Here is a 12,409-nt window from a genome sequence, read left to right as displayed (position 1 = left end):
TGTACAATCTACAGTAAATGGAGAAAGATATATCAGGGAGAAAGATATATTGTCGTTCCAAAAGCTGACACTGGTACTTGCTCCGTATTAATTAGTGTCAGATCAAGAAAGACGACACTCTACTACACTGGTACTCGTTCATAATAAACGAATCTATGACCATACGTGACATATTTGATATATTCTAGTTCTATAAGTCTAAAGATATATATGTTCAGATTCATAGTACTAGGATATGTCATATCTGATACTAGTTAGTTTTTATGGACTGAGAGAGTACTGGATGTGACACATTATAGTACTGTCTAAATTCGTTGTACTATGATATATTACATCAAATTTTAGATTCATTATTTTTTTGACGGAGACAGTAGATTCATTATTTTTTTGACGGAGACTGTAGATTCTTCCCATGAACCCATGAACTGGAATCAATATCTAGTGCAGTTAGTATAGTAGTTAGTATAGTGACTACAAGTTAAGCAGTCATATCCATTTACAGCCGTTGGATCAAGTTGATGAACGGTAGAGAGATATGCCACGTCACAACCTGGCTGGCAGAGCTACAGTACATGCTACAGTGCGCAACAGGACTTTATGTGCGTGCTACAGTACCTGGCCGAATCTGAGCTGTTCTTATTTGATCTAACGGTGAGACTGCTATTTAGCAGTCCCTATTACAACTGCAGGGGATCCTGATCCGTAAGAATAAATCTGAATATAATGCACGTGTAGATTCATCCCTTGGGTTAAACTTTATTTTTGGCGCAAAGAATATCACTTATGCACAGTGCCACTACAATCATTGTCCGTCTGATAAGAAATTAATGGTTCCTTTTGGCAGATGTGTGGGTTCTCTGCCATAACACTAGACACTGTATCATTGATTTTCCTCGACGTCACCCCATTTTATTTCCATGCGGTCCGTACGTTAAACCGCATGAAAAAAATGGAGGGACCAGAGCCGGGTTGTCACCCGCACAGGAAAATCAATTTTCGTGTGCAGGTCACTTAACAGGCCGCTCGACCTTCTCCCCTCCCGACGCTCGCGCGAGGCGGCCAGGAGCGGTAGCGCCCTCCTCATGCCCGGATCCGGCGGCGTCTGCTGCCCCTCGCCCGGATCTGGCGGCGGCGGCAGTCCCCCGTCCGGATTTGGCGGCGGTGGCGGCGGGGTGCCCGGATCTTGGGTTAGGGTTTCCAATTATTTGAAATTTTATTTTTTTTCGGATTTTGATTTTCCTGTGCGAGCGGCATAAGCAGATTTTCGCGTGCGGGTGCGCCACCCGCACGAGAAAAACGTGATTTTTCCAGACGGGGCGTTCCAGACAGGCGTAAAAACTGCACGCAAAAATCAAAATAACCACACGCAAAAATAGCTATTGTAGCGGCGAGTGGATGGTTATGATTAATTTGTTGGTCCGACGGGAAATGGTCCCTGGCTGCCGTGTGATACTGCATATGTGGCAAGTGGTGAAGGAAATATTTTTAGGCCCGAGCAAATTTAAATATACCTACTATTATTTGATACAAGATTTTAACTTTAAATTAAATTCAATTGTGTATTTGACGGTGAGCCGGACAGCTCCTTGTGGTAGCCGGACGGTAGCTCCGCCCCTATGTGTGGCATATTCCACCAATAGACACTACAAGAAACTTTAATACCACAAGATTTATTTCTATGGTATAACAATTTTAAAATTGTTGTAATACATAACTATTGCCAAGATGCTGATGCAATGATTTTTTTTTCTGGCAAAAGGCTAGTTCCCTGGTGGAGTTAACTACTCCTACGCAACACTTCCTCTGAATTTTTTATATACACGGTTGACTTTTGGACATATTCATCTTACTATTTGTAATTGTTATTTATTTTATACTTCTATGCTACTTTAAGGCTGTGTTCGGGACTCCCCCGACACCCAAAACAAAGCACATATTATTGTATGATTAATTAAATATTTGCTAATTTTTTTTGAAAAATAAATTAATATGACTTTTTAAGCAACTTTTGTATAGAATTTTTTTTTAAAAAAATACACCGTTTAGCAGTTTGAAAAGTGTGCGCACGGAAAATGAGGGAGGGAGGTTGGGAAAAGGAGGTAACGAACGGAGCCCAAGTTGAATGTTGGTACCACTGTCAGGTGGGCCCATGATGCCAGTGTCAACAATATAAATCAAATATAGTGTGGATATCAATTGTTCATCACTACGAGCAGTTGTGTACCTCAACATCCATGTACAAAATTGTATCAAATATGATAAGATGTTTAAAGAGTGGGAATAGTTTTGTTTTGCTTTTTCGGCTTTACTGTAATTCCGTGGCAAAGCAAGGGTATTTAGTTAGTAACTAAAAATAACTTAAACCCATAACGATCAAGATATATGTAACATTAACGGCGTTGTATATTATAAAATGGAGGGAGTACCTCTCTACTAATATTCAACTAAAAAGAAATATCAAAGCCAAGGTGTATCATCGACAGGGCATGCATCCGTCGGAAAAGAAGCCGCAAATCTCCTTTTTAAATTAGGTTAATTGGATCCATGCTATTGCAAAATTGCCTATTGAGAAAATGCCATTACAATTTGTCTATTCGTAGCGTGCCATTAGAATTTTACAAAATTAGAACTGTGCCACCACCGTCACGTTTTCCATGCATCTTCTTCCTTCTCCGTCTTCTTCCTTCTTTCTCCTCTTGTATCGTGGGCGGCGGGGCTGTGGCGCGCTGCCGCGCTGGGGATGTGGGCACAGCCATGGAGCAGCCCCGGTAGGATGGTGCCGGCGGGGATGTTGCCGCTGAGGTTGACGTAGCGGAGGTTGGGTGCTTCACAACTGACGGTGGTATGGGGCAGAGGGCGAGTGGCGGCAGTGGTGGGCTTTGCTGGCTCGGCAACCTCGGGCGGCCCTGCCACCACCGACGAGGTGGTGGCCGGGAGTGGGCGGGTGGGAGGCGCGATGGCTCCACCTCCTCTTCCACCGCTTTCCTCCTGCGCAGATCTAGCTGCCACTCCGCCCTACATGTGCGGATCCGGCGGTGGTGCTGCGGATCTGGCACAGGCGATGGTGGGAGGCGCGGCGGGTGAGAGGGAGGTGCGGCGGCTCCACCTCCTCCTCCACTGCCTTCCTCCTGCGCGGATCTAGCCGCCGCTCCGCCCCACGCATGCAGATCCGACAACGTCGCATCAGATCTAGCGCGGGTGACGGTGGAAGGCGCGGTGGCGGGCAACGGTTGTCTCGGTGCTGCCGCCATCGAGGCGGTGGCCAGGAGCGGGCTGGCGGGAGGCGTGGCTCCGTCAGCTCGCTGAGCACCGACGGCACGCGTGCGGCGTCGTCGGGGAGGTAGAAAAGGGCTAGCTCATTGATGCTGCCAGACTTCTTGGAGTAGAAGACGGCGGGCTCCCAGGTGCTGCAATTGGTCGATGGCTGCCTGACAGGGTCGCCCAGCTACGCGGGGTGGCGAGGACGGAAAGAAGGAAGAAGAAGCGAGAAGGGCTTGGCCGGCATCGGAGGAGGGAAGAAGACGGGAGAAAGAAGGAATAAGATGGAAAAGGGAGGAGTTGGCTGGAAAATGTAACGGTAGTGGCACGGTTCTAATTTTGTAAAATTTCAAAGGCACTGCTACAAATAGACGAATTGTAGTGGTATTTTTCTGAATAGGCAAATTTGCAACGTCATAGATCCAATTAACCCTTTAAAAATAGGGGAAAGCCATAAAGTGTATGTATAACCACCACCTACACTGGAATTCCTGAGTGATAGTCCATAGTAGAGCCAGTGAAATTTTTTGTTTCGATCCTTGGCTTGACTTTTAGAAGATGTCATATTCGGCTATTCAAGATATTTTCACAGCCGGTGTAAAAGAGGACCAGGAAACAGGGAGTCGGAGCAGCACCAACCATTTCTTTAATTTTTTTTTTTGGGGATAAATCACTTCTTCAATTAGGCCCGGTTTAGTTCCAAAAATTTTTGTTTTGGGGTGTCACATCAGATATACAAACACACATTGGAAGTACTAAACGTAGTCTAATAACAAAATAAATTACAGATTCCGTCAGGAAACTGTGAGACGAATTTATTAAGCCTAATTAATCCGACATTAGTAAATGTTTACTGTAGCATCACATTGTCAAATCATCGCGCAAATAGGCTTAAAAAATTCGTCTCGCAATTTCCGTCAGAACTGTGTAATTGTTTTTTTTTCCATATTTAATACTCCATGCATATGTCCAAATATTTGATGTGATGGATGAAAATTTTTTTTTTCGACTAAACAAGCCATTAGACAATTATACTATAAGTTTACTTTACTGCCATTGGGCCTATAAATACATGACCAGCCCACACAGGACTTAACCCACACAAAAAAAAAACAGTAGCATCACGATTCACGAGCAATGGATCAAAAACAAGATGAAATATTGAAGAAAGATAGAGCGGAGCTTCTGCAAGCTCAGGCAGAGCTCTGGTGCCACACTTTTGGCTATCTCAAATCCATAGCACTCAGGTGCGCCGTAGAGCTTGGCATCCCCAACGCCATCCACCGCAATGGAGGCTCTGCTTCACTGCCCGAGCTGCTTGGCACTCTCCCTCTCGCGGCAAACAAACGATCATGCTTGCCTCGCCTCATGAGATTCCTAGTCTCTTTCGGAATCTTCAAAGAAGACATCTCAAGGGAGGGAACAACAACAACAACAACAACAAGCGTGTATCAGCTCACACCGGTATCTCGCCTCCTTGTTGATGGTATTGGCATGAACAGCAACACTGAGCACACATGCCAATCAACCTATGTGCTCGTGTGCGTCTCACAGCTTCAAGTAGGGGCATCTTTGTGCTTGGGGAATTGGCTCACGAGCAGCGATGAGAACACCCCATTTGGAATGGCGCATGGCATGGATTTCTGGGATTTCACCGGCCATGATGCCGAGTATAGCATGCTGTTCAACAAAGGGATGGCGTCCGACAGCCACTTCGTGGTGAACATAGTCATCCATGAGTGCGCCGAGGTGTTTGTGGGGGTAAGGTCGCTAGTTGATGTCGGCGGTGGGAATGGCGCGATGGCGAAGGCAATTGCTGATGCCTTTCCACACATAAAGTGCTATGTTTTGGACCTCCCTCATGTTATCCATGGCACCCCAACTGATGGTATTGTTGAGTTTGTTGCAGGGGACATGATGCACTTTGTTCCGTCAGCAGATGTTGTGTTACTCAAGGTACTATAATTTTTGAAGTGATTTTTTTAGGTTTGCACTACACATTTTTCCTGTTTCTCTAAACAAAAATGCACAAGAGTACAAAAGAAAATGATTGTTGAAACTGAGCTTGGTCAATGCGGCCTACAATGGAGTCCAAGCTCATGGCGGTAGGACCGTGCGGCCATGGGTGGAAGCCATAGTCGCTGAACAGAACCAGACGCCATCGCTCCTAAAGTCCAAAGGTTGCAGGAGGGAGAAGGGATGAAAAAGGGAGAGGCCGACAAGTGGGTCTGATGCCACATTGGATGCCAACATAGGCTTAAAACCACTCGTGGTTAGCAAAGGTTAGGGAATGTTAAATATCCGGTTTTATCTAGTTGAAGGGGGTAAATAGTACCTTTGTAATAGTTGGGGTAACTTAATAGGCATGATAAAGGTCAAAAGCTATATACGGTTGTGTCATGTCTTTTGTTAGAAAAAATGAAATAATGGACTTGTCTTAAAAACACCCTACAACTACGTAACCGTATATTTTACACCCATCAACGAACAGAAGTTCAAAGCTTCCAAAATAGTACATCGTAAGAGCAGTACAACCCGGTTTAATGGTGCTTTCTTAGTTTTGAAATTCAAATATGTTTTTTACTTGTATGACACCTAATTAAAAAGATATGTAAAAGTAGTTAAATGTAAGTGAAACAAACATATTTTTGGATGTCAAAATTGTGAAAACCACTATAAAAAAGGCTGGGTTGTACTGCACTTATTTGGACCGGTTTTGGTAATAAGAGGGTGCAAAATGTTCGGTTCCCAAGATGCTTCCTTTTCTTTATCACCTACAACACATGCGCACTTGCACATCTAAAGTTTGTGTCAGATGACTTGTATCTTCACTTAAAAAGATGTAATAATTCATAGGTTGTTTTTCCTCTATTCCCCTAACCATGCCTCCAGAACAAAAAAAAAATGATGAATTGACCTAATTTTGTACTTTGGTTGTGGATGGCAGTTTGTACTACATGATTGGAGCGATGAGGATTGCGTAAGAATCTTGACACGATGCAAACAAGCTATAACTAACAAGGAAGAAGGAGGCAAAGTGATAATTATAGATACAGTGATTGGATCACCATCTCAACAGATACTTGAAGCTCAACTTTCAATGGATATATGCATGATGACGTTGACAACAGGCAAAGAACGAGAAGAGAGAGATTGGCATAAGATATTCTTGGAGGCGGGCTTTACACGATACAAGATTATGCCCATCTTAGGGGTTAGAGCACTTATTGAGGTTTATCCATAACATATTAGATGAATATGTCATAAAAACAACTTTGTATCTCGAACAACTACATGATCCTCTTTGTATTATGAATCTGTTCTACGTTGATTACTCTTAAATGTGTGTGAACTCCTTGTATTGTTCTATGTATGCCAGTTAGTTATTACTAATCTCATGTCTACACTACACCGGACCAGGTCATTTGTGACGGGTCCAAATCCTCATCTTCGACGGGTTTGTCCCTTTATCATAGATTAGTGATCACTGATGACTTAACCTCACCTGTGACGGTTGAAGGTCCGTCAATGGTGAGAGACACCTATGACGGATTACAATTAGCAAACCGTTAATGGTGAGAGATATTTCTGATGAGTTATAATTAGGACCTGTCACAGACTATGTCACCTCAAATGAGTTAAAGCAGTCGACCCGTCACAGGTGTGAAAAATCAACCAAAAAAAAGTGCCTCGCTACAACAATGATTTACATATCCACACTGAATAATCCAAAACTTTTAGACTACATTTCTGATCCAAGAACTTACAAGGTTGATGTTACAATGAACATAAAAACAAACTAATGCAAACTACTTGAGAACTAGAATGTTCAAATTCCAATTTTCTAGCAACATCACCAAAGACAATGAAACTCTAAACACTTCCAGTGCACCACCTTTACGAAAAACAAGACACATCATGCGGCTCCAACTAACAAATTAGTGGCAACACATCAGTCATCCACCCCTGCGATTAATCTCCAATGGCAACACATCATGCGGCTTCAAGAAGAACACACCCCAATTAAAAACTTGGCACCGATAACTTGCAAGATCTAAAATCAAATCACAAGAATACAAACACATACATCAGTACCCATCTGATGCATGACGGTGGAGGCATCGACACGTAGTGCCCACAGGAGGAGGTGGACACTGTGGCAGCCGCCGCTTGGGGATGGAGGAGGCGGCTAGCCCTTGGAGGTGGTTGCTCGGTGATGGAGGAGGAGCCGGATCCGGTTTCCCCTGACCTGGATCTGGCATCCCCTAACTTGCCCTTGGAGGAGGCGGCAAGCCCTTGGAGGAGCCGGATCCGGTGTTGGAGAGGCCGGATCTGGCATCCCCTATCTCGCCGACGTTCCCGCCGGGCCTCGGCACCTTGCTCAGCTTGACAATGGACTTGACGAACTGCGTGAAGAAAGCGGCCTTGTCCTTTGTGAACCGCCTGACGAGGTGGCTGCAGCGGCCGCCGGATCTCACCCTTCCTCGTCTGCCGGATCTCGCCACGCCGACGCTCGGGGATGAGACGCTGACGCCCGGCCACATCTAGCCACATCTGGCCGGTGCCCGGCGGCATCTAGCCACATCGGCGCCCAGTGGCTTGGATCCCGGCGCACGGAAGAAGGGAGAAAGAGGGAGGGGCGGAAGAAGAAGGGAGAGCGCGGGTGGAGGCGGAAGAAAAAAGAAGAAGACCAATGGGCGTGGGTTCGGAGCTAGGAGGAGAGGGGAGGGTTATGAGAGCGATTTTTTTTATCATCTTCGATGGGTACACAAATATTTGGCCCATCACAGGTGACTTTACCTCACATCTGACGGGTTCCCTTTTTGGCCCGTGTCATAGGTGACCTTTTTTTTTGTGGGGAAATGGAAATAAATTACTCAGGAATAATATTGTTTCTTACAAGATATGAAATAGAAACACGACTAGAGAGGTCCTCACACCGACGCTTATTAGCAAGAAAATGGCTGACCATATTCTGCTCACGCCGAATTTTCCTGAGAACAAATTGTCTACTTCCATTCAAGAGGTCCTTGATCTCCCTAACAAGATAAGCCAGCTCAGACGTCGCTCTTTCTTTCGACTGTATCATCTGCAAGGCAACTAAGCAATCTGTTTCCAGGATAACTGGTCTGAGCGTCCAAATGAGGAACAGATAGATCCCCTCTCTAAGAGCCAGAAGTTCTGCTTCAAGAGGGGAGCTGCATCTGCACACAGACTTGCAGGAGGCAAAGATAATCGCCCCCTCCCAGTCCCGGATAACGACACCAATCCCACCCTTAAGCAGTTGGCTGTCAAAGGAGCCATCAACGTTTGCCTTCATCCATCCTTCCGGCGGCCTCTCCCATCTCATTTTACAGGCTGGATTGGATCCATCAGGTCTACGACATCTCCTTGGAGTAGCAGGGATTACAGTTTTTCCTTTCACTGAACCAGCAGCTTTCTCTTTGTTTTTTAAATACATGACGCAGTTGTGCGTCATTGTTAGACGTAATAAAAAAAAAAGAAAAAGTAAAAAAGAAGGAACAAAGGAGAGAACTCACAGGGCAGCCGCTGACCAAACAGAGCGCTCATCGCCATTGATGTGGTGTTTTGTGGCTAGGACATCATGTCTAGAGGCCTCGAGTGCCAGGACCAGGGTGAACTTTTCTCAGAACTACTCTCTCACAAAATCAATACAAATAGGTCTCACTGCCTCTTCTAAAGGTGGTTACCCAAAAGTCATGAATCCATCATGGATAAGCAGTCCTAAACCCATAGAAAATCAACACGGTATTGCAACGGCGATAGCTAATTCGCGTGTGTGTTGCGGCGTGCGTTTTAGGCCCATAAGGCCCACAGCGCTAGCGCATGCAGACGGCGTCCACGTCCATATTTTTTTTCACGGAAAAGCTAACGTACGCGTTTTTCCCGTTTCTTTTTCCCCTTTTTCAGCGATTTTTTATTTAGAAGTTGAATCTTTCATCTCTAATTTCTGCTGAAAGTTTTGAATTTGAGTTGAAAGTTTTTAAGATTTGAGTCGAAAGTTTTTAAGTTTTGAGATGAAAGTTTTCAAATTTGAGTTGAACGTTTTTTAATCTGAGATGAAAGTTTTTAATTCTGAGTTGAAATTTTTCAACTCTTTAGTTGAAAGTTTTTAAGATTTGAGATGAAAGTTTTTCAAATTATTTGAGATGAAAGTTTTTCAAATTTGAGTTGAATGTTTTTGAATCTAATACGAAAGATTTTAAATCTAAGTTGAAAGTTTTCAAATCTTTAGTTGACAGTTTTCAAATCTTTAGTTGAAAGTTTTTAAATTTGAGTTGAAAGTTTTTAAATCTTAACTTGAATTTTTTTCAAATCGGACTTGAAAATTATCAAAATCAAGATTTGGAAGCTTCAAAATATGAGTTGAAAATTTTTAAATTTAAGTTGAAAGTATTCAAATCTTGACTTGAAAATTTTTAAATATGAGGGTTTCAATCTAGACTTGATAGTTTTCAAATCTTAGTTAAAATGTTTCCAAATCTTGAATAAATCTGATTCGAAAGTTTGTTTCAATCAACTAAACAAAGGGAAGAAACAGACACATGACGAATTCTTATTAAAAAAAAGAAACAAGAAAAAACAGCGCTAAGTGCTATTAGTGGAAAAAAGACGCTAAGTGCTCTTAGGGCTGCGAATGTGTGTGCCGTGTCCGTTCCTAGCGCGTAAGCGCCGAACAGGAACCCCGTAGTGCAACATGGATAAGTAGTGCGTTAGCTCACCTATTGGGGAAGTCAACACACAGTTTGTATAGGTCTGTGAAAATTGTATTACACAAATGGTGGCTTCACATGGCCTATTTTTATAGGCAGACCTTTTTAGTGGCCATCTAGAAAATCAATTTTTACATGTCAGATTAAACCACACGAGCTCTGTGTTATCATTACAAGTGGATTTTTCTAGCCCACCTGTGAAAATAGATACCTCACATGTGGTGTGACTATGCCTACGACGGATACAACCATTGATCATGTCATATACTCACAGGTGGTCTCGTTTCATAACAAGTGCCAATTTAATCTAATCAAGAATATGACACTACCTCATAATGTATGCGTTGATATGTTCAGGAACAATCCACTTATTTGGGGCTGCATATGGAAGATAAACACGATGGCCATGGTGCATGCAGAGATGGAGATGAAGTCCGCCGCGTTCTAGAATCCAATTCGGCCACCTGAGATAGTGCTGAATTCAAACGGTTGCCAAATCTCCATATGGTCTCCGTTTTGGGCCCACGAGTACTTGATGGAAAGCTCTCGGAATTCTCTTTCCAATGGATCCAACTTCATTTTCAAATTCCATCTGAGTCATCGGCAATTGAAGAAACAAGGGGATGCATTGTCTGTAATGGGCCTATGGGCCTGTAAGTTCGTCTGGGACCCTGGCCCAAGTGGGGCCCAAGGGGGGTGCGCCCCAAACAGAGGGAGGAAGCCCTTCTGACTTCCTCCATCCCTTAAATAGCTAGCAACCTCTTCAGGGTTAGTTGGGTTTTGTTAGATTAAAGTTTAGCCATTGCTACTTCCTTGCAGCGCACGTGTCGGCTAGACCGTCCGTCTGCTTGTTATTTAGAACCCCAACTTATCATTTGTATTTAATTCCTATTTGCAATATCAGATTGGTTTTATCTTGTTCTTGCTTGTTTCTTCGATTTGCTTGCAGGAATAGGGTTGATTTGCACCAGCAAGATCAATAACCCACGGAGAGGTGTATCGATCGCTAAGGCGCAATGCAACGTCTTGTACGGTTGTAGTCGGATCGTCAACGTTTCTCTCAAATCGTAGTTATCTCAACTCACAGAAAGATCGGGCCAACAACAGCCTTGAGTATCGAGTGGAACTCAGGGTTCATCAGGTGGTATTAGAGCTTTCGTTGCTCGGTGAGTTTTTATCTACCTATAACCAGAAAATTGCCCTAAAAAAATTGCATCCTTACCTAGACATATTGTGCCATTGCGTTGTTCTTATCAGTTTTTGCTTTGTTGAGTTTTGTGTTACATCGTCGAATCGAGTTGCTGATCTTAGCGTCTAGTCCGTTTAGAGTTTTGAGTTCTGGTCACGTTTTGTTCCACAATCGTCGCCGCCATCGTGTCTCTATTATCGTCGGGACCTAAGAAAATGGAATCGGCTTGCTGCCACGGTTCTATTTTTGTAGTTTTCAGAAGTTTTTTGTCGGTCAGTTTTGGAGTTGCATCTAGGTTTTGCTTAAGTTTCTGGTTTGCCCGTGAATAGATCGGCCATGCTTGTTGCCGGCGCAGAGAGGAGGAAGAAGAATTTTCAAATCTGTTTTTGGAAGTACGAGAGTTTAATTTGGAAAGAAATAGTAGATCAGATTGATTGAAAATCAGTTTCTCTTTTTCCTAGTGGTGCCGTATCCATCCACACGTCGCCCACCACCACCGTGAGGAGTCCGACCCCTCCCTCTCCTCTCGGTTTCGGTTTCAATGCATACCGTGATTTGCTAGACACCTTGGTGAATTTTTGTTTGGTGTCAGTTTCGTGATCTGTTTGGAAAAACGGAACCAGTATAAATTTAGCATTCCATTTTCTTTGTATAATTTTAATTTTCGGTTTGGAACTTTTCCATTTGACTTCCTGTAATTTTTTTATTTACATTTGAGTCCCTGTAATCGTGCATTGAGGTCCTTGAGTTGTTTTTGCAGAAAAAAAAGAAAGTAAGAAAAATGCAGGAAGGTGCATAAAAAGAAAAAAAAAAGAAAAGCCGCACCCAAAAAAAACAAAAAAAGAAAGAGAAAGAAAAAAAAGGAAGAAAGAAGGAAGAAAGAAAAAAAATCAGTTGTATCTTTGAGCTGAATTTGATATATCAGAGTGTGCCTAAGTTGTTTCTAGTGCTATCTTGTGGTATCGTTTGTGACTAGTCTCACGTCTCTAGTACGTACTAGCCTAGGACCAGCACGGTACTTGACTTTGAACAATTATTTAACTTTGCATTCTCTGATTTGAGCATTTTCTATTCCTTTGCTACATATTTAAGCCTATCCAGAGCTCCACAGATTTGATTGCAGCCGTATGACAAGTGTTTGCCAAGGCATCGATACATCCAACCTCCCATTGGGGTGCTTGGTTGAGTCGGTGTACGTCACCATTCCGCTTGCTTTGGTAAGAACTTG

General features: G+C 43.4%; 2 protein-coding genes across 6 annotated transcripts; one reads left to right on the top strand and one right to left on the bottom strand.

The window, feature by feature from the left end:
- Positions 1 to 4,337: 4,337 nt before the first annotated feature.
- On the top strand, positions 4,338 to 6,659 carry LOC127781584 (flavonoid O-methyltransferase-like protein Os11g0303600). Of its 5 annotated transcripts, none has more exons than XR_008019031.1 (3): positions 4,338 to 5,214; positions 5,349 to 5,540; positions 6,206 to 6,323. XR_008019031.1 is itself a non-coding variant. In XM_052308563.1 (3 exons), exons 1-2 carry the CDS (start codon positions 4,396 to 4,398, stop codon positions 5,174 to 5,176), a joined length of 633 nt encoding a protein of 210 aa, XP_052164523.1. In that variant the 5' UTR covers positions 4,338 to 4,395; the 3' UTR covers positions 5,177 to 5,214; positions 6,206 to 6,295. The 5 variants fall into 5 exon arrangements, 4 of the variants coding, with proteins under 4 accessions (XP_052164523.1, XP_052164522.1, XP_052164520.1 ...); XM_052308563.1 differs by lacking the exon at positions 5,349 to 5,540 and having other exon boundaries at positions 4,338 to 5,019; positions 5,168 to 5,214; positions 6,206 to 6,295; XM_052308562.1 differs by lacking the exon at positions 6,206 to 6,323 and having other exon boundaries at positions 4,338 to 5,019; positions 5,168 to 5,214; positions 5,349 to 5,624.
- A 551-nt stretch (positions 6,660 to 7,210) lies between these two features.
- On the bottom strand, positions 7,211 to 7,833 carry LOC127781662 (uncharacterized). The gene is made up of 2 exons (XM_052308669.1): positions 7,346 to 7,833; positions 7,211 to 7,259 (listed from the first exon to the last, which is right to left on the bottom strand). Exons 1-2 carry the CDS (start codon positions 7,831 to 7,833, stop codon positions 7,211 to 7,213), a joined length of 537 nt encoding a protein of 178 aa, XP_052164629.1.
- Between the last annotated feature and the right edge of the window lie 4,576 nt (positions 7,834 to 12,409).

Source organism: Oryza glaberrima, chromosome 8, assembly GCF_000147395.1.
Source record: "Oryza glaberrima chromosome 8, OglaRS2, whole genome shotgun sequence".
Classification (NCBI taxonomy): Eukaryota; Viridiplantae; Streptophyta; class Magnoliopsida; order Poales; family Poaceae; genus Oryza; species Oryza glaberrima.
The sequence above is the reverse complement of the archived record's forward strand: the minus strand, read 5'-3'. Positions and strand labels throughout refer to the sequence as shown.